Source organism: Molossus molossus, unplaced genomic scaffold (assembly GCF_014108415.1).
Source record: "Molossus molossus isolate mMolMol1 unplaced genomic scaffold, mMolMol1.p scaffold_m16_p_2, whole genome shotgun sequence".
Taxonomy (NCBI): domain Eukaryota; kingdom Metazoa; phylum Chordata; class Mammalia; order Chiroptera; family Molossidae; genus Molossus; species Molossus molossus.
Window position 1 is genome coordinate 98,147,010 of NW_023425355.1, and position 17,786 is coordinate 98,164,795.

The following is a 17,786-nucleotide window of genomic DNA, read 5'->3' on the forward strand; positions in this document are numbered from 1 at the left end:
TTTGCATTCACAGTAATGTAATGAGCACCATATGTCTCACCTAGACTAACCAGTTGTTAACATTCTGTCCCATTTGCTTTAGTTACCCCCTCCTGTTGCCTCTTCAAGAAGGAATGGGAGGTGAATTGTTTGAAATTTATGCAGACAACTTGATGGTTAACTTCTAAATACTTTAATATGCTCTCCTAAGAACAAACATTCCCTTACATGGCTAGAATACCATCATCAAATCTAAGAAATTTACCATTATATGATAGTACTCAATATATATTTCCATATTCAGATATATCCAATTATTCCAACTATGTTTTTAAAGCCCAAAAGAGAGTGTTTTAATCCAGAGAGCATCAATCAGTTGCATTTGGTTGTCATGGGTCTCTTGCTGTTTGGTTGGTTGGTGGTTTTTTAATGATCCTTGACTATTTTGAAGCATCCAGGGAGGCAGATTTTTATAGTAATATCCCATAATCTGGATTTGTCTAATTGCTTCCTTATGGTTAGATTCAGGCCAACCTTTTTATTTTTTGGCAAGAGGAGTACATAGGTGATGTTCGTTCTTCTATTCATTGATCCTTGCCTGAATCATTTACATTGCTGGTTGCAAAATGATCATTTTCTGATTCTTGCATTCCTTTGTATTAGCTGGCATTCTTGTGGGTTCTTTTTATATTTAATGTATTGTAATTGCAGTCAGTATCCTTTTTGATGCTCACAGATTGTCTCAAATTTGGCCTGTAGTAATGACCACATTTTTTAAAGCCTTTTAGTAAAACAGTGTGTCCCGGGCTCACCTTGTACCTTCTGTGCCCCATTTTTGGGATAATTGTACTGTGATGAGCCTTGTTTACTTTTAGTGTGGATTTCTATGTTCAGTCCATCTCTGTCTTTATCCCAGCCCCAACATGGCCAATACAGTCAATGCTGCTCTGAAGCCTTTGGAAACCCTTTCCCGGATTGTGAACCAACCCAGTAGCCTTTTTGGCAGCAAGAGTGCTTCTAACAAGAGCAAGGCTGAGCAGGATGCCCAAGGAGCCTCTCAGGACTCCAATAGCAACCAGCAGGACCCAGGTAGGGAATCAGAGCCAATGGAGTGGAGTGCTGGCCGGGTGGGCATAGTTATTTTATGGGCATGGCATCTCAACTGTTCTGGCTTGGTAGTGTTTCCCTGGGAACTTGCTGGCCTTCCAGAGATCTGTCATAGTGGCGTGGGAATCTGCCCCACAAAGAATTGCTTAAAATTGCAGCCTTATTTGGCTGTCCTCACACGTAGCCTTGTCTTTTCCTTTGTCACCCATTCATTTATTCTCTGAGAACTTGTAAACTTGCCCAGGGAAGGAACCTTATTGTCTTCACGCTTGCCTCATGGTGCCCTGCACATAGGCACCCTTTGATTATTTTGCTGGTTGGTTGATTGTTTCAGGCGAGCCTGGGGAAGCAGAAGTGCAGGAGGAGGATCATGATGTCACTCAGACAGAGGTGGCAGATGGGGATATCATGGATGGGGAGGCTGAAACCGACTCAGTGGTGATTGCTGGGCAGCCTGAGGTGCTCAGTTCACAAGAGATGCAGGTAGGGAGGCAGATCACCCAGCATACCCCTTTTGCGGCGCTGAACCAAAACCCCCAAGTGATGTGGGTGGGTGAGTACTTTAGATCCTTGTCACAATGCTGTCTGCTTTGTAGAGAAGTATAGATGATATGCTTAGTAGATGCTCAGTAAATGTATTTGGATTGTATTAAATGATGGGTGGGGGTAGAGTCAAGATTCTATGATATGGAATAGATCCCAACAAGAAAACTTAGGCACAGGAGAAATGTTGATGTAGAAAGCTGACTTTTGGGCCCAGGGTCTTTGATTTACTTGGCTCTGGTATTAATGGAAGCTCCTTAACATTATTGCCATTCCTGTAGCACCACTTCTCATGGGAGTGTTCAAACAGTAGTCTTGTAAAAACCCTAAAGAAAGCATCGTAATTTCTGGAGCTGGTAGCAATGGTAAGAAATGGGGCCTATAGTCCTAAGCTGCTAGTTCTAAGGAGATCTGCGTGTATTCCTGGACAGTGTAAAGATTAACCTGGTCTCCATTTGAAAGACAGTGTGAGTATGGATTGGCAGCACGTGGTAGTTTCTGTAATCTTAGCACCACCAAGTGTGTGGTAGTTATGTTAACAACCTCTGTCACACATTATCCTAGAAATACATGCTGGCTTTTTAGGGTTTTAGTGATAGCACAATGATAGACTTGTGTGTATCTATATATGTTCTATCTCTCTCCAGGTTGAGAATGAGCTGGAGGACCTGATAGATGAGTTGCTTGAGAGGGATGGCGGATCTGGGAACAGTACAATTATAGGTGAGAGCCCTAGAACTGAGTATAGCCTCTTCCTTTGCCTCAGTCTCTCTTGGGAGGACCCTTTTTCTCATCATCTGCTTGCTCAGCTCTGCCTAAGGGCTCATAGCCAGCCTAGATTGCTGCCTGTCTTGATGTTGACTATCTTACAGATGAGAAATTCACAATCCATCTACAGGCCTGTGGTGGGTCTGACGTGTTGCCTGTATGGGGGAGGTGGGGGAGGGGTGGCAATCAGTATAGATGATACATTAGGCACATTAAGAGTATTTACTATTCATGGAGGCCTAGAGGAGGCTGTAAAGGCTATAGGATGAGAAAGTGCTTTCCTTACAGTTATTCAACAAAATTCAGGGGCTTTCTGTCTCTGAGTCTCAGTAGTGTAAAAAGAGTGATCATATCCCTAAGGGTGTCCCTTTTTACCACTGAGAGGGAAAATGGCAAAGGTAACCCTACTGTCACCTGGCTCTAAGGGTGTATGTGTTACTTGTTTTTATTTTATTGATGAAGAACATCAAATGATTAACAGAAATAGATAGTATTAAATTTGACAGGGCTTTTTCACACCCATTATTATCCTCTGTGGCTTCACGGTTAGTGGAATTGGCAGGGCAGGTATGATCATCCCATTTTACAGATGAGGAAACTGAGACTCAGACAGGTAAAGTGACTGGCCAAGCTCAAGTAGGTAGTCAAAAGCAAGAGAACCCAGGTCTTCTCCCGCATCAAATATATATATATATATATATATATATATATGTGTGTGTGTGTGTGTATATATATATATCTGCTGGGTGTATGTAGCTACTTTAGGCACACCCAATCTGGAAAGGGGAGTCCTCTGTTGTTCAGTGAAGGCTCTGCTCTGTAACCTTCAGTGAGCAGAAGTGGAGAGGATGAATCACAAGAGGACGTGCTGATGGATGAAGCTCCTTCCAACCTCAGCCAAGCTTCCACCTTGCAGGCCAACCGAGAAGGTGAGAGTGCCGAGGCCGGAAAGGCCTCCCTTCTTGCCCTGCACGTCTGCCAGATACTACACTAGGGTTTTCCTGGAGGCAGCTGCCCAAATGTGCAGAATAAGGAAGCATCTGTCTGCATGCGCTGACATACACCATCCACTTTATCCTCAGCCAGTTTTTCAAATAACATGTTACTACTGCTTGCCCAAAAGTTTGTCACTTCTTACTTGGTTCGCTTTCTTCTCACCCACCTGCTATCATCGCTCCAGATTCCCTCTTACCAACAGGATGCAGTCAGTAGTGAAGTAGGGTTGGAAAGGCAAGGGGGCACCAGGAGACTTGGCCAAGTCCTAGACCGTGGCTCTTCAAGCCTCCACATTCAGCCACCCTGCTCAGCGTGGTGATGCACTGATTAGCACTTTCAGGAAATTGGGGCTGGCTCACTAAGTCTGTATATCACCCCAGATCTGGTTCTTCCTCTCCTAGAGTCAGATATCATATCGCCTTCCCACTCAAGTATGCCGGCCTGCACAGTAGCCTGTTTTCTAGCTACTCAGTATAGTCCTCCAATGTGCTCCCTTTGTTTTAGATTCCATGAATATCCTGGACCCTGAGGATGAGGAGGAGCACACTCAGGAAGAGGACAGCAGTGGCAGTAACGAGGATGAGGATGATAGTCAGGATGAAGAGGAGGAGGAGGAGGAAGATGAGGAAGATGATCAGGTGAGGGGGGACTGTGTTTGGGGTTGGTTCAGACAACCTCTTCCATGGGAACACAGAGCTGGAGAAAACCAACAGTCTGGGTTGCTAGCCTCAGCGCCTCCCTCCCTCATGTGCAAATGTGGCCATGACACCAGACTTCAGAAAATCCTTACCTCCAGCAATTCTCCATCTCCTATTTTCCCCTTAAGGAGGATGATGAAGGTGAAGAGGGAGATGAAGACGATGACGACGATGGCTCTGAAATGGAGTTGGATGAGGATTACCCTGATATGAACGCTTCTCCCTTGGTCCGATTTGAGCGCTTTGACCGGGAGGATGATCTCATCATTGAGTTTGACAACATGTTCTCCAGTGCTAGTAAGATACAGGGGCTCAGCTGGGTTTTATCTCTTGATTCTTATACCCTTCTCTAGGGTAAGCCAAATAGTGAATGAAACAGAGCAGCTAACAATCAGATAGACAGCCCTTCTTTTCCTATGCCAGCTTCCTGGGGCAAGGGATATCTGAATCCATCTCTCTCAATAAATGTATACTTAGAAAAAAGAATAGTAAGAGGCTGCTCTTGTTCTTTCCACCTCAGTAAACAGGCAGCCATTTTAGAGCCTGGACAACTTGATGATTTGCTTGAGTTTTTTAAAAATGCTATACCAAGGCTGACTGCATCAAGCACCCATGTGCATACTACAGTAATGGGGCATTTAGTAATCCTTGTGTCTTAACACTGGATCTTGAGAGTTTGGATGGACACCTTTGAGCTTGGCATTGGGGAGTAGATTTGAGCACATTCACTCTGTTCATCAAGGATGCATCTTTTCAGGGGAGAGAGTGAATCTCTTCCCTCCTCCCCCATCAATGTCACAGTTCCCTTTTAGCATCAAGTTCTTAAAATCAACCTGTCTTGAGAAGGCAGGTCTTGACCCCAAATCACAAGCATGATATAGCAGAAAAGACTGAAATGTTCTGGTGGGTTGTCTTGGCCAAGTAGTCTCTTACCTCTTTGAGCCTCAGTTTGTCACCTGTAAATGAAAAGTTTGAAAAGAAAAAAAATGGATTGGACTACATAATTTTCAAGATACCTTATTTTCTGTTATTTTCTTTGCATTTTTGTGAATTCCATCAGTCTTCCTTATGTTGAGCCTTTGTTCGTTCAACAAATTGAACAAATATTTGAGGAGTGCAAAGACAATAGCCCTTTTCCCTCATAGGAGCTTACAGTCTATTAGGAATTATAAAGAAGCAGGAACTACATTGTAGTATGATAAGAAAGGACATAGCAAAGGATTATTAAGCCAATCTGTAAAATCAGAGGAAGTGACATCTAAGCCAACAACAAAAGAGCAGGTGAAGAAGAGGGAGAGGGGTCTTCAAGGTGGAGGGAGCAGCATGCCTCTGAAGGGCCTAGAAGCATCCCTGTGGCTATAGCGTGGAGAATGGATTGGGAGAAGGTACTATTTAGGAGCTGTTGCAGTATCTAGGTGAGAAATGGTGGTATAAGCTATCGTAATGTCCGTGATCAGAGATGAGGTATGGGAATGAGGGAGAAAGGACAAAGCTCAGGTTTCCGTGTGAGGAAGTAAGGCCCAGGAGACATGGTTCTGCTTGAACAACCATGGAAGAAACTTTTTTTTGGTACTGACCCCTTTGCATATTGTCCTTGCAGCAGACATCCCCCCTTCCCCAGGAAATATCCCTACCACCCACCCACTGATGGTACGCCATGCAGACCACAGTTCCCTAACATTGGGAAGTGGCTCCTCTACAACACGTCTCACCCAGGGCATCGGGCGCAGTCAGAGGACCCTAAGGCAGCTGACAGCTAATACAGGCCACACCATTCACGTTCACTACCCTGGAAATCGCCAGCCCAACCCTCCTCTCATACTCCAGAGGTGAGTTACAAAGGTTTTTGGGCTCACTGGGCTTCAGCATTGTCTTGACCTGCAGGAAGCAGTTCATCACTTAATGCTGTTATCACACACACAAATAACATATTTGTCCCATTTCTTTTTTTCTTTTATTTTTTTTATCCTCACCCGAGAACATTTTTCGATATTTTGTTCAGATAGAGTGGGAGGGAGAGAGAGAGAAACATCGATGTGAAAGGGACACATTGAGTGGTTGCCACCCACATGACCCAACCAGGGCCGGGGACAAAGTGCAACCGAGGTACATTCCCTTAACGGGAAACGAACCCAGGTCTCTCTGGACCGCAGGCCGACACTCTAACCACTGAGCCAAACCGGCCAGGGCTATTTGTCCCATTTCTTTGTGGATTGTATGTGCAGCCTTTTGGGTAATGCCAAATTGTATAGCGTGTTCTTTGGCTTTTGCTTAAGTGTCCTGTGTATTCATTCAGCATCTCATACACCAAGTACTTAACACTTTAGATATACACAGAACAGGATTCATATCCTAGGGTTTAGTGTTTCTTTCACATACTAAGTTACTTTTAAGTAATTTTAGAAGTGAATAAAAGGGATATAGGTGTAATGGTCATTGTACAAATTACAGTGGGTGTGTAAGAAAGACATTATACCCGAACACAGTTCCTGACATCAGTGGCACTCATACTCTTTTCTAGGAACTATGGAGTAATGTACAACCCCAACCCAAATAAACTGGTACAAACTGGTGGAGTAGTTACAAAAGTAACTACGACTTATGTGTAGTGTGATCAGTCCAAAATAATGTTACTCATTTCAAGAGGGTACAGAAAGGGTCTCACAGTAATGAGTTACAGGGCCCCTATGTACAGTGACGATGACATTTCACCATCACTATAGGTTGCTTGGTCCCTCTGCTGCTGCTGACATCCTTCAGTTGAGCAGCAGCCTTCCCTTACAAAGCCGGGGCCGGGCCCGCCTCCTGGTGGGCAACGATGACGTCCACATTATTGCTCGGTCTGACGATGAACTTCTGGATGACTTTTTCCATGACCAGAGCACAGCTACCAGTCAAGCAGGCAAGTTTATATGAGTGAAGGGGGGGGGGGTACATTTTTGTCAGGTTCTACTTTTCCATGTTGGGGGAAAGCAGGACAGTATCTTGCCCTGCCTGGAGAAACCCCATTTTATAACAGAAGCCAGAACTACTCAATGACAGCCAAAGGCAACAAAAACTGTATTATCTCTGGTACCTGTGATGTGTCAAACCTTGTTATAGACACTGGGTCCTGTTAGGGACTACTGCGATTTTTGGATCAGTTGACACATGACAAGGCCAAGAGTCTCACTCTCCTTTATTCTTCTACAGGGACCCTGTCCAGCATCCCCACAGCCCTGACGCGCTGGACAGAGGAATGTAAAGTTCTTGATGCTGAGAGTATGCACGACTGTGTTTCAGGTGTGTGGCGACAGTTTGGTTATCAGGGCAGTAGTGAGCCCTCCAGTGCTGGAGCAAGTACATGGAAAGTTGTTTCCCTGGTTCTCTGTGGCCACAAACTCTGCCTCTTGGGTTCCTCCCCCACCTCCCCTGAGTAGCCTCTGATCTTTGCTTCTTTGATCCAGTTGTTAAAGTGCCCATTGTTAACCACCTGGAATTCCTGAGGGATGAGGAGCTGGAAGAAAGGCGGGAGAAACGAAGGAAACAGCTGGCTGAGGAAGAAACAAAAATAACTGACAAAGGCAAAGAAGATAAGGAGAACAGGGATCAGAGTGCACAGGTGATTCCTGAGGGCTGGGAGGATTCATCTATCTGCCTTGACTCACTATGATTTTGACATACACATGACACCAAGAGTCATTGAAGAATCCTGGAACATTCACACTGAACCTGAGAAATGATCCATTCCAAATTTGCTGTACACTCACATGGTTCTGGGGGAAGAATTAAAACGAAGAGGGAAAATAATTTTTCTAGTATCTTGCTGGGGAAAACAAGCCAGAACCCGAGTGGCTCCTGACTCAGCAAGTCGCACTGTGTAGTCTCTACCTTCAGTGACTGAAACTAGGCAAAAAGAATGACCTTTACTATGACCATGATCTTGGTGGTTCAATTCCATTTCTCTTAGTAGGTTGTCTTACCAAGTGTGGAGGGGAGGACCTTACCAAGATAACCCCATTCCTTCATATGCGTAGGCTTCAGAGCAGAGAAAATGTTTCTAATCTGAACTCCATCACCACATGTCATTTTCTAGGGCTCAAACCATGATTTTGGTTTAGAAAGAATCTAGCTACTTACTTTTTTCTGAAATTTCTGGACCTTCCAACAGCATAGCTTTAAAATATGTTAATTAAAAGCTAATAGATATACAAAGAAAATAAAAGACTAGTGAAATACTTTATTATACCCTTGTCAGCAGTTAGGGTATCCAGTAGATTAAAAATAAGGATGCTGAAGTGTTCAGTTATAACAAGCTTTATCTAGCAAATACTTTTGTATAGAACGTTTACGTAATAAACAGTAACGTCGTTTTAAACACATGAAAAGGGACAGAAAATAAGCAATCCTGGCATGATTGAAAAAGCTGAAGAGAACAAAATGAGCCCAGGGAAGGGAGGGAGGGAGATGGATGGATGGATGGATGGATGGATGGATGGATGGATGGATGGATGAAACTGAGAAATTCTGCTGGTCTCATGATTGTGTTCAGGTCATGTCCGATGTCCAGCCTAGCTCTACAGTGGTTTTTATTATCCTTCCTCTCTGTCTTCAGTCAGCCACCTGGCAGTTTACCCCTCACCCCCAAGACATCCTTGGACATGAGTATATATTAGAGACATTGGAGATATGTTTGCACACTAAAGTATTCATCTTCTATTCTAGTCATTGAACTCCTAGATGGCTTATGTGGGGGATGGTGACTATTGCAGTTGATCGCTAGTGTGCTTGCAGAGTCCCATATTGGTTTGTCTCTTCTCTTTGCAGTGTACTGCATCTAAGACTAATGACTCCACTGAGCAGAACCTCTCAGGTAACTCTCCCTTCCTCTTCCCCTTCTTTCTAACTGGTTGATTCTTTCTCCTGACCCTTCCAAGTAGCTGGCCCAAGTGGGCTGAAGATGAACACTAGTGCTCTGTGGGATGAGGTAGTAGATTGTATAGTTTTAGGGTCATACCCCATCTTGGAGATAACTATACAGTCTACTGTCTTTCCCACGGTGGTACACTTCCCATTCGACGTGCTCTGTTCAGCTTCTTGTTCTGTTTGTGCTATGTTATCTTCTGGCATGTGTAGTGAGGCCATGTGTCCTGTCCCCTTTGGTGACCACTGTGGTTGATGCTTCATGAGAACACCTGATGATGGTGGTTCCCAAATGACAGACCTCAGTGGAAATGAAAAAAATAAGGGAAGTTTAATGAGTTTTTCCAAAAGCTGAATTTATTCAACCTTTAAAGGACCTTTTTTTAATAGAGATTATATCCTTCCTTATTCTTTGGTATTAAAATATTTTAATGAAATGATATTGATGGGGTTTTTTTCCTAGCTAAACTAAAAGTTGGTAACCCTATGTTAGTCTCTCTTGAATTTTTACTTCATGTGAATTGTATGGGTCTGTGGAGTCTAAAAGTCTAGGAACATTATCTTGAGCAACCTACTTTTGGGGAAGGTAGCTCTGTGGGCTGAATGATATTACTGTTATATGCTTTCTAATCTTCTTAATGTCAGTAGCCATTTTGTGAGTCTGCTAGGTCCATGTGGTATTATATGTCTCCCCCACCCCTATTTCCTCAGAACTTCTGCTTCCCTATACCTTCTGTCTCCTTTGGCACTTGAGTTGGGAAATGATTGTACCAAAGCCTACACAGTCTTTTTTAAAGCAGTGAAAGAGGGTAGGTGTTCTGATGCCCTTAATCTAGCAAAAGGTCTTTGAAAAGGGTCTGTCATCTAGTTATATGACCTCTTGCCGCCTTCCCTTGCTTAGAGAATTCTGCTCATGCTGGGGTGAGGTAGTAAGTTGTATTGTTGTGGGGTAGGGATTTTAGGCCCCAATTAGAAGATAACTATACAACTTACTACTTTCCCTGGTGTGTGGCATATTCACACTTAGTCTTGGCACAGTTACTTCCATCAGACAGAATTGTAGATGTTCCTTGGGTAATTAGGACTAGAAGAAAAGGGTGGTGGAAGGGAACAGGTGATCTTTAGAGTGGAGCAAATATAAAGTGACTTGAACTTTTCCTCTTCTTTCTGGGGCACAGAAAGAATTTACAAAGGGATCTCCAGTTCTCAAGACTAAGATAGCACTGTGCCTTAGCCCTTATCCTGGGTATACCAGACCAGCCATGAGCTATTCCTAGAAGCATTGGTGGTTTGGGGGGGATCCTGCATCACTGGTTAGGTGGGATACTTGTCAAGCCACATGTGCTGATTCAGTGGCACATGGCTGAATCAGGTCCTTGGCTGATTGCCCCTTAACACACTTATTGTCGTTCTTTCCGAGAAAGATGGAACTCCTATGCCTGACAGCTACCCAACAACCCCATCAACTGATGCAGCTACATCTGAATCCAAGGAGACCCATGTCACTCTACAGCCCTCACAACAGCAACCAACACTCCCACCCCCACCAGCCTTGGGAGAGATTCCTCAAGAGCTGCAGTCCCCAGCTGGAGATGGAGGGAACTCTGCACAGCTATTAATGCCTGTAGAGCCAGAGGAATTGGGTCCCACAAGGCCAAGTGGAGAAGCAGAAACGACTCAGATGGAGTTATCTCCAGCTCCCACTATAAGTGAGTACAGTTTCAAGATTTGGGGGGAGTAGTACAGGAGGGGGAAATATGGACATCCTTGTAGTTTTTTTTCTCTCTTATTTTAGAGAAATAGTAGAAGCTTAAGTCCTCAAGTAGTAGGATCTCAGCTTGCACAATAGCTTTCTTAGCTAAAGTTGAGATTTCTTATCTTTGTCCTCAAGTGATTACACATCCGAGTGTCTAATGATACTAGTGATGGTGCCAACAGTTTATTGAGGTAATCACTCTGTTCCTGGGCTATTGTGCTGGGCTTATTATTTAACTTTAAAAACAACCCTCCAAAGTACATGATGTTATCTCCATGAATAAACTAAAACTTAGAAGTGAAATAATTAGCCCAAGGTCAGTAAGTAGTTGAGCTGAGATTAAAATTCAGAACTGCGTGACTAAAGCTTGCCCTCCTTCAACAGTTCTAGGAATGGCAAGCACATGACCCCACACATACAGCTCTCCCATCCTGGCAGATATCATTTATCTCATGGCACTCTTTCCAGTTGATCTGAAATGGGGCCTCAAAACTCTCAGCAGTGTTCCAACAGGATGTTGCCATCACTGCTCTATACTATGCTGTTTGTGATGTGCTCTGGAGAAACCTTAAGATACAGGGGTTTTTGTCCTTCAAGAACCCTTGTTTGATGAGATAAATAGAACGAACACACATGTACAATGGTGCATGCAGGAAATCTGCAAATGACAGGATCCTTTACCTGGAGTGCTTAGGGAAACTTTCACAGGCATGCCTAGAACACTATGAATGTTCAACAGGTGATAGGAAGGACTTGAGCTGAGCCTTTTAAAGTAGATGAAATGGGGGGGGCACATCAGGCTAGCATGGTGTGAAGGTAAAGAAATGAGAAGTCTAATCTGGCTGCTTCTTAATTCCAGGCAGAGATCTAACCTCTCCATGTGACTTCCTCCTAGCCTCTCTTTCCCCAGAGAGAGCTGAAGATTCTGATGCACTGACAGCTGTCAGCAGTCAACTGGAAGGCTCTCCGATGGACACCAGCAGCCTGGCTTCCTGTACCCTGGAGGAGGCTGTGGGTGACACCTCAGCAGCTGGCAGTTCTGAGCAGCCCACAGCAGGCAGCTCTACTCCTGGGGATGCCCCATCAGTTGTGACAGAAGCACAAGGCAGGGGTGATAGGTCAGGGGAACCTGCCCAGGCCCCTGAGAACGGGTAAGCATTGTGTGAACCAGAGGAGGGCAAGATGTATTGGCGGGTATGTCAAGCCACATTCATACTTACTAACTAATGCGCATGCTGAGAAAGGGGTATTGTAGGAGTATTTTATAAATGGGAAAACAATATAGAGAACAACATGAAAATGATTTCCTTTAGCTCTACCCCTGCATCCTCTGAGAGTTCTTCCACCAGAGAGTCTGCCGTGGCCATTTCTGGAGCAGATTCCCGGGGAATCCTAGAAGAGCCACTGCCTTCAACAAGCAGTGAAGAGGAAGATCCTCTTGCAGGTGAGCTGCATGTGTGCTCAGGCTATCCTGGGGTTCCTTGGGCTCTTGTAGCCATTAATCAAATAGTTCTATTCAGGTGGATGGCAAGCATATTTGGGAGGAGGACCAGCAGTAAGGGTCTGCTAAAGCTGCATAATGGAATGAGCCCAGGCTGTGGAGTCAAACTGATCTTTGCTCCGATTCCCCTCTGCCACTTCCTGCCTTTAGGGCCTGTGGCCATTACATAACTTCTGATCTTCTTGATACTGAGAAGGTGATAATAGCTTCATGGTGGGGTCTTGATGACAGTTAAGTGACAGTGTACACACAACCTGGCACATAACAAGTTATTCTGATCCTAGGGAAGGTGGGTGGGCTATTTCTATGTGTTCTTGGCATGCAGTAAGGACAAAAAGTTGGTTTCCTCAAATAAGGCCATGGGTTTCTTTCCTTCATTTACATCTTAGGCATCAGTAGAGGTGTTAAGTTCCTTTACATCTTCCATCTCCTTTCAGGTATCAGTCTCCCCGAAGGTGTGGACCCCTCTTTTCTGGCTGCTCTGCCTGATGACATCCGCCGGGAAGTGCTGCAGAACCAGCTAGGCATCCGTCCACCAACCCGGACTGCCCCCTCCACAAATAGCTCAACTCCTGCAGTAGTAGCAAACCCTGGTGTGACCGAAGTGAGCCCTGAGTTCCTGGCTGCCCTGCCTCCAGCCATCCAGGAGGAGGTATGTGAATGGGAAGCTGGTGGGACCAGGCTGCCTGGCCATGAGTATTCCCCCATTGACTTCGTCTACTCAATAGGTGCTGGCACAGCAGAGAGCTGAGCAACAGCGACGGGAACTAGCACAGAATGCCAGCTCAGACACTCCCATGGACCCTGTGACCTTCATCCAGACTCTGCCCTCAGACCTGCGCCGTAGTGTCTTGGAGGACATGGAGGACAGTGTATTAGCAGTGATGCCACCTGACATTGCAGCTGAGGCTCAAGCCCTGAGGCGGGAGCAGGAAGCCCGGCAACGGCAGCTCATGCATGAGCGGCTCTTTGGGCACAGCAGCACCTCTGCACTCTCTGCCATTCTCCGAAGCCCAGGTATGGAAGGGAGGCAGTGGGAGGGCTCTGGAAAGTCGAACTTTGTTTACATGAGGCTCTGTTGTTTTCCTTTGTATTACCTGGACCCAGCTTCCCACCCCCCCTTCCCAATTTCAATTTCCTTTTTTGTTTGTTCCAGCTTTCACCAGTCGCCTGAGTGGCAACCGTGGGGTCCAATACACTCGCCTTGCAGTGCAGAGAGGTGGTACCTTCCAGATGGGAGGTAGTAGCAGTCATAACAGGTACCTTTGTCTTTTTTCACCTTTCCATACCACCTCTCATATCTGCAAGTAATTGAAATCTCTTAATATATAGGTGGAGAGGCTAGATGACCTCTCTAGGCTTTTTTCTTAAATGAGTGAGGGACTCAGATCTTTGGACTCCCCTTCAGAAAGCCACGCTTTTGGTTTAGTGTAGACCATAATCACAAAGTAAGGTAGGCTGGCACTAGCTATGATTGTAACAAGGAAAGCCACCTGCCTTTGAGATTGGAGTATCTAAGCTGCAGAAATAGAGAGGAGTTTGTTATTAACCAGACTGAAGTAGAGTGGAGTCAAATGGAAAGGTAGTGATCAGTTTTTATATACGACAGGCAACCCTCTGGTAGTCTAGAGAAGACAGAAATAAGCATAGTCTCCTAAAACTTTAGGTGCAGTCTGGTTGTACCAATTGATAGGCAGACCTGGGCTGGAATCTCTGCTCTCTTCTCAGTTGTTATGTGAGGTAGGGCAAGTCACTAACCTGTTTGAGCCTCTTGTTCATCTCCAAAATGGGTGATTCTCTATCCATTATAAACAGCCTCTTGAGGAAACTGTTACAGACATTGTAGAGTGCCTAGTACATAGTAAGCACTCAAGGGCAGCTCTTATTATTTACTAATTAAGAGTCCTTGGACTGGACACCCTCCAGTCTTGAGCCTCCTTGGAGGTATCCAACTCATTCCTCTCCTGGTCCTAGAGCTTTAGCTGAAGTGTTAACTCAGACACCATGCTCTGTTCCAGGCCTTCTGGCAGTAACGTGGACACTCTCCTCCGTCTCCGGGGACGGCTTCTACTGGACCACGAAGCTCTATCTTGTCTTCTGGTCCTACTTTTTGTGGATGAACCAAAGCTAAATACTAGCCGTCTACACCGAGTACTGCGAAATCTCTGCTATCATGCCCAGACCCGCCACTGGGTCATACGCAGCCTGCTGTCCATCTTGCAGCGCAGTAGTGAGAGTGAGCTATGCATCGAAACACCCAAGCTCTCCTCAAGTGAAGAAAAGGGAAAAAAGTCAAGCAAGAGCTGTGGATCGAGTAGCCATGAGAACCGACCCCTGGACCTGCTGCACAAAATGGAGTCCAAGAGCTCCAACCAGCTTTCCTGGCTCTCAGTATCCATGGATGCAGCTCTAGGCTGCAGGACTAATATATTCCAGATCCAGCGTTCAGGTGGGCGCAAACATACTGAGAAGCATGCAAGCAGTGGCTCAACTGTCCACATCCATCCCCAGGCTGCTCCTGTTGTCTGCAGACACGTTCTGGACACACTCATTCAATTGGCCAAGGTGAGGAGCTTGAAGGAACCCTATTCTTAGGGTTGGAAGAGAGATGGCCACCACAGCCTAGGTGAAATTTGAACTCTGAGGGAGCTAGCAACTTTTTCTTGGCTCTTATTGCTGAAACCTGTATTGTCCAGTAAATAACTTCGTGGGTTATTTTCACTCTACAATTTTTATGCATTATCTCACTCAGTCATCAAAACCACCTTTAGTGGTCTGTATTATTTCCATTTTACAGATAAAGAAGCAGGGATACAGAAATTTTTAGTAGCTCTGTTTGGCTAGTAAGTAATGGCACTGACTGGACCTAAAACTTAGTTTAGTTCTTTTTTTTTTTTAATGTTATTGATTTTTAGAGAGAGCGATAGAAACATCAGTGACATCGGCCACCTCCTGCATGTCCCCTACTGAGTATTGAGCCCACAACCCTGGCATGTGCCCTGACCGGGAATCGAACCAGCGAATTCTTGGTGCATGGGTTGATGCTCAACCACTGAGCCACACCGGCTGGGCAGTTTAGTCCTCTTTTTAATAAGCATTGCTGTGATTTGTTAAGGTCCTGCCTTGTGCCAGAAACTACGCAAAAACATATATGATGTCCTTTAATCTCCTTTAATTTCACAAGGTGGTGTAAGTGTCTTGTTCATTGTATAAATAAGTACAGAGATTGATGCTAAAGAAAGTTTACTAATCATCTCTCCCTACAAAGCCTTTATTTTTTTTAGGCTGCTTCTCCATCAGTTTGATAAAACTGTATGACATCTCTCCTATGTTACCAAAGCTGTCCAAAGGAGTGGAGAGCCTAGGAACCAGTTGTCATTCCTTGTCAGGAAGTATTTTTTATGTAGACCCCCTAGACCAACCTTGTTCTATTCCCTGCAGGTGTTTCCCAGCCACTTCACACAGCAGCGGACCAAAGAAACAAACTGTGAAAGCGATCGGGAAAGGGGCAGTAAGCAGGCCTGCAGCCCATGCTCTTCACAGTCCACCAGCAGTGGCATTTGCACAGACTTCTGGGACTTACTGGTGAAACTGGACAACATGAATGTCAGCCGGAAAGGCAAGAACTCTGTGAAGTCAGTGCCAGTGAGCACTGGTAGTGAGGGAGAAACCTCCCCATACAGCCTGGAGGCCTCTCCACTGGGGCAGCTCATGAACATGTTGTCACACCCAGTCATCCGCCGGAGCTCTCTCTTAACTGAAAAACTCCTCAGACTCCTTTCTCTCATCTCAATTGCTCTCCCAGAAAACAAAGTGTCAGAAACACAGGCTAATTCTGGCAGCGGTACTTCCTCCACCACTGTAGCCACCTCAACCACATCTACCACCACTGTCACTGCCACCTCCAACGCACCCACTCCCACTGCTGCAACCACCCCTGTCACTTCTGCTCCAGCCCTGGTTGCTGCCACGGCTATTTCTACCATTACTGTAGCTGCTTCAACCACAGTGACTACCCCAACGACTGCTACCACTACTGTTTCAAGTAAGTGTGGATGTGGGCTGGGTGCTGTTGTGTTTGTACACCCACCTCACCCCCTAACTCCCCCATTCAGCTCTCCCTCCCTAAGTGTAGTGATTTGTTTGTGAGACCCAAATGTGTTCATTATCACTCTCATCGGTCCCAATTCTCTCCCTCTCCCCTTCCCCCCTCTTTGCCCCCCCCCACACACACACACAGTCCTGTGAAGACCAGCAGACATTCATTGAATGTGGCTTCTCCTAGGCTAAGCAAAACGAGGAGAGAGAAGGTTCCTATCTTCAAAGAACTCCCAGCCTTTCCAGCCTGATTGAGGGAGTCAGTTCTCAGAGGAAAGAGTTCAAGAGCAGGCAGAATACAATGTGAATCAGGGTAAAATAGAGTAGTCAGACTGTTCCAGGAAGTGAAGAGAGTGAACCCTACAGCAGACTACTAAGAATTATATGAAGTAGGTTTGGAAGAGGGGACTTTGGTAGGGCAACAGTTGAGGACTTTTTGTCATTTTATTTAATTTTTTGTTTTGTTGATCCTCACCTGAGGATATTTTTTCCATTGATTTTTTTTTTTTTTTTAAGAGAGCATGGAAGGGAGAGAGGGAGGGGCAAACATTGCTGTGAGAGAGATACATTGATTGGTTGTCGTCTCCCGCACACGCTCCAACCAGGGTCAGGGGTCAAACCTGCAACCCAGGTACGTGCCCTTGACTAAGAATTACACCCACAACCCTTCTATGAACAGGCTGACATTCTAACCACTGGCCCACACTGGCCAAGGCCTTTTTCACTTTAAAAGGTACAATCATAAGAGTCTTTGGCATCTCAAGTCATTTGGCTTCAGTGGGTGGATCTTCATTTTCACTAGTTTCCCATTTTGAAGCTCTGGACCAGTTCATAGATTCCATGGTTCTTTGGCATGTGAGTCTCAGAGGCTTACAGTGTTCTGTCTATTTCCTCAAAGCTACTACTAAGTTCAGCAAATCTCCAGCAAAGGGGGGTGATGGAGGCAGCAGCAGTGCAGACTTGAAGATGGTATCTTCAGGCCTCACTGAAAACCAGCTACAGCTCTCTGTGGAGGTGAGTCCAAACTTTTATCTCCCAAGGTTGGGGGAGAAGGAGTAAAATAGGTGTGGATAGGTTTTAAGTTCTCAAGTTGGGGCTCACTCCTCCCTTCCTTTTCCCAGGTGTTAACATCCCACTCTTGTTCTGAAGAAGGCCTAGAGGATGCAGCTAATGTGTTACTGCAGCTCTCTCGGGGGGATCCTGGGACTCGGGACACTGTTCTCAAGCTGCTACTGAATGGAGCCCGCCATCTGGGTTATACCCTTTGTAAACAGATAGGTAATAATAGGAGTGAAGAATCATGTCTTTATGAGATCTTTCATGAAACCTTTCTTTTAGGTGTCACCTCTTTTTGGAAGCCTTCTCTGAACCTCCAAGCTGAATCAAACTCCTATTAGGTTTCTATAGCACAGCCCCCATGCCCTCTTCTGTCACAGCA

At 45.3% G+C, this 17,786-nt stretch overlaps 1 protein-coding gene across 7 annotated transcripts in view; it reads left to right on the plus strand.

The window, feature by feature from the left end:
* The window catches only part of HUWE1 (HECT, UBA and WWE domain containing E3 ubiquitin protein ligase 1), a 158,864-nt gene that overhangs the window by 129,174 nt on the left and 11,904 nt on the right, over nt 1–17,786 (plus strand). For all 7 annotated transcript variants that reach the window (XM_036270445.1, XM_036270447.1, XM_036270446.1 and 4 more), the window contains 21 exons: nt 896–1,068; nt 1,421–1,569; nt 2,277–2,352; nt 3,228–3,326; nt 3,898–4,031; nt 4,220–4,388; nt 5,692–5,920; nt 6,815–6,993; nt 7,284–7,373; nt 7,538–7,692; nt 8,898–8,943; nt 10,418–10,702; nt 11,609–11,900; nt 12,063–12,193; nt 12,688–12,902; nt 12,979–13,267; nt 13,407–13,509; nt 14,269–14,815; nt 15,692–16,295; nt 17,247–17,362; nt 17,470–17,626. In XM_036270445.1, coding sequence (XP_036126338.1) covers nt 896–1,068; nt 1,421–1,569; nt 2,277–2,352; nt 3,228–3,326; nt 3,898–4,031; nt 4,220–4,388; nt 5,692–5,920; nt 6,815–6,993; nt 7,284–7,373; nt 7,538–7,692; nt 8,898–8,943; nt 10,418–10,702; nt 11,609–11,900; nt 12,063–12,193; nt 12,688–12,902; nt 12,979–13,267; nt 13,407–13,509; nt 14,269–14,815; nt 15,692–16,295; nt 17,247–17,362; nt 17,470–17,626 — 4,238 coding nt within the window. The remainder of the gene's footprint in view (nt 1–895; nt 1,069–1,420; nt 1,570–2,276; nt 2,353–3,227; nt 3,327–3,897; nt 4,032–4,219; nt 4,389–5,691; nt 5,921–6,814; nt 6,994–7,283; nt 7,374–7,537; nt 7,693–8,897; nt 8,944–10,417; nt 10,703–11,608; nt 11,901–12,062; nt 12,194–12,687; nt 12,903–12,978; nt 13,268–13,406; nt 13,510–14,268; nt 14,816–15,691; nt 16,296–17,246; nt 17,363–17,469; nt 17,627–17,786) is intronic.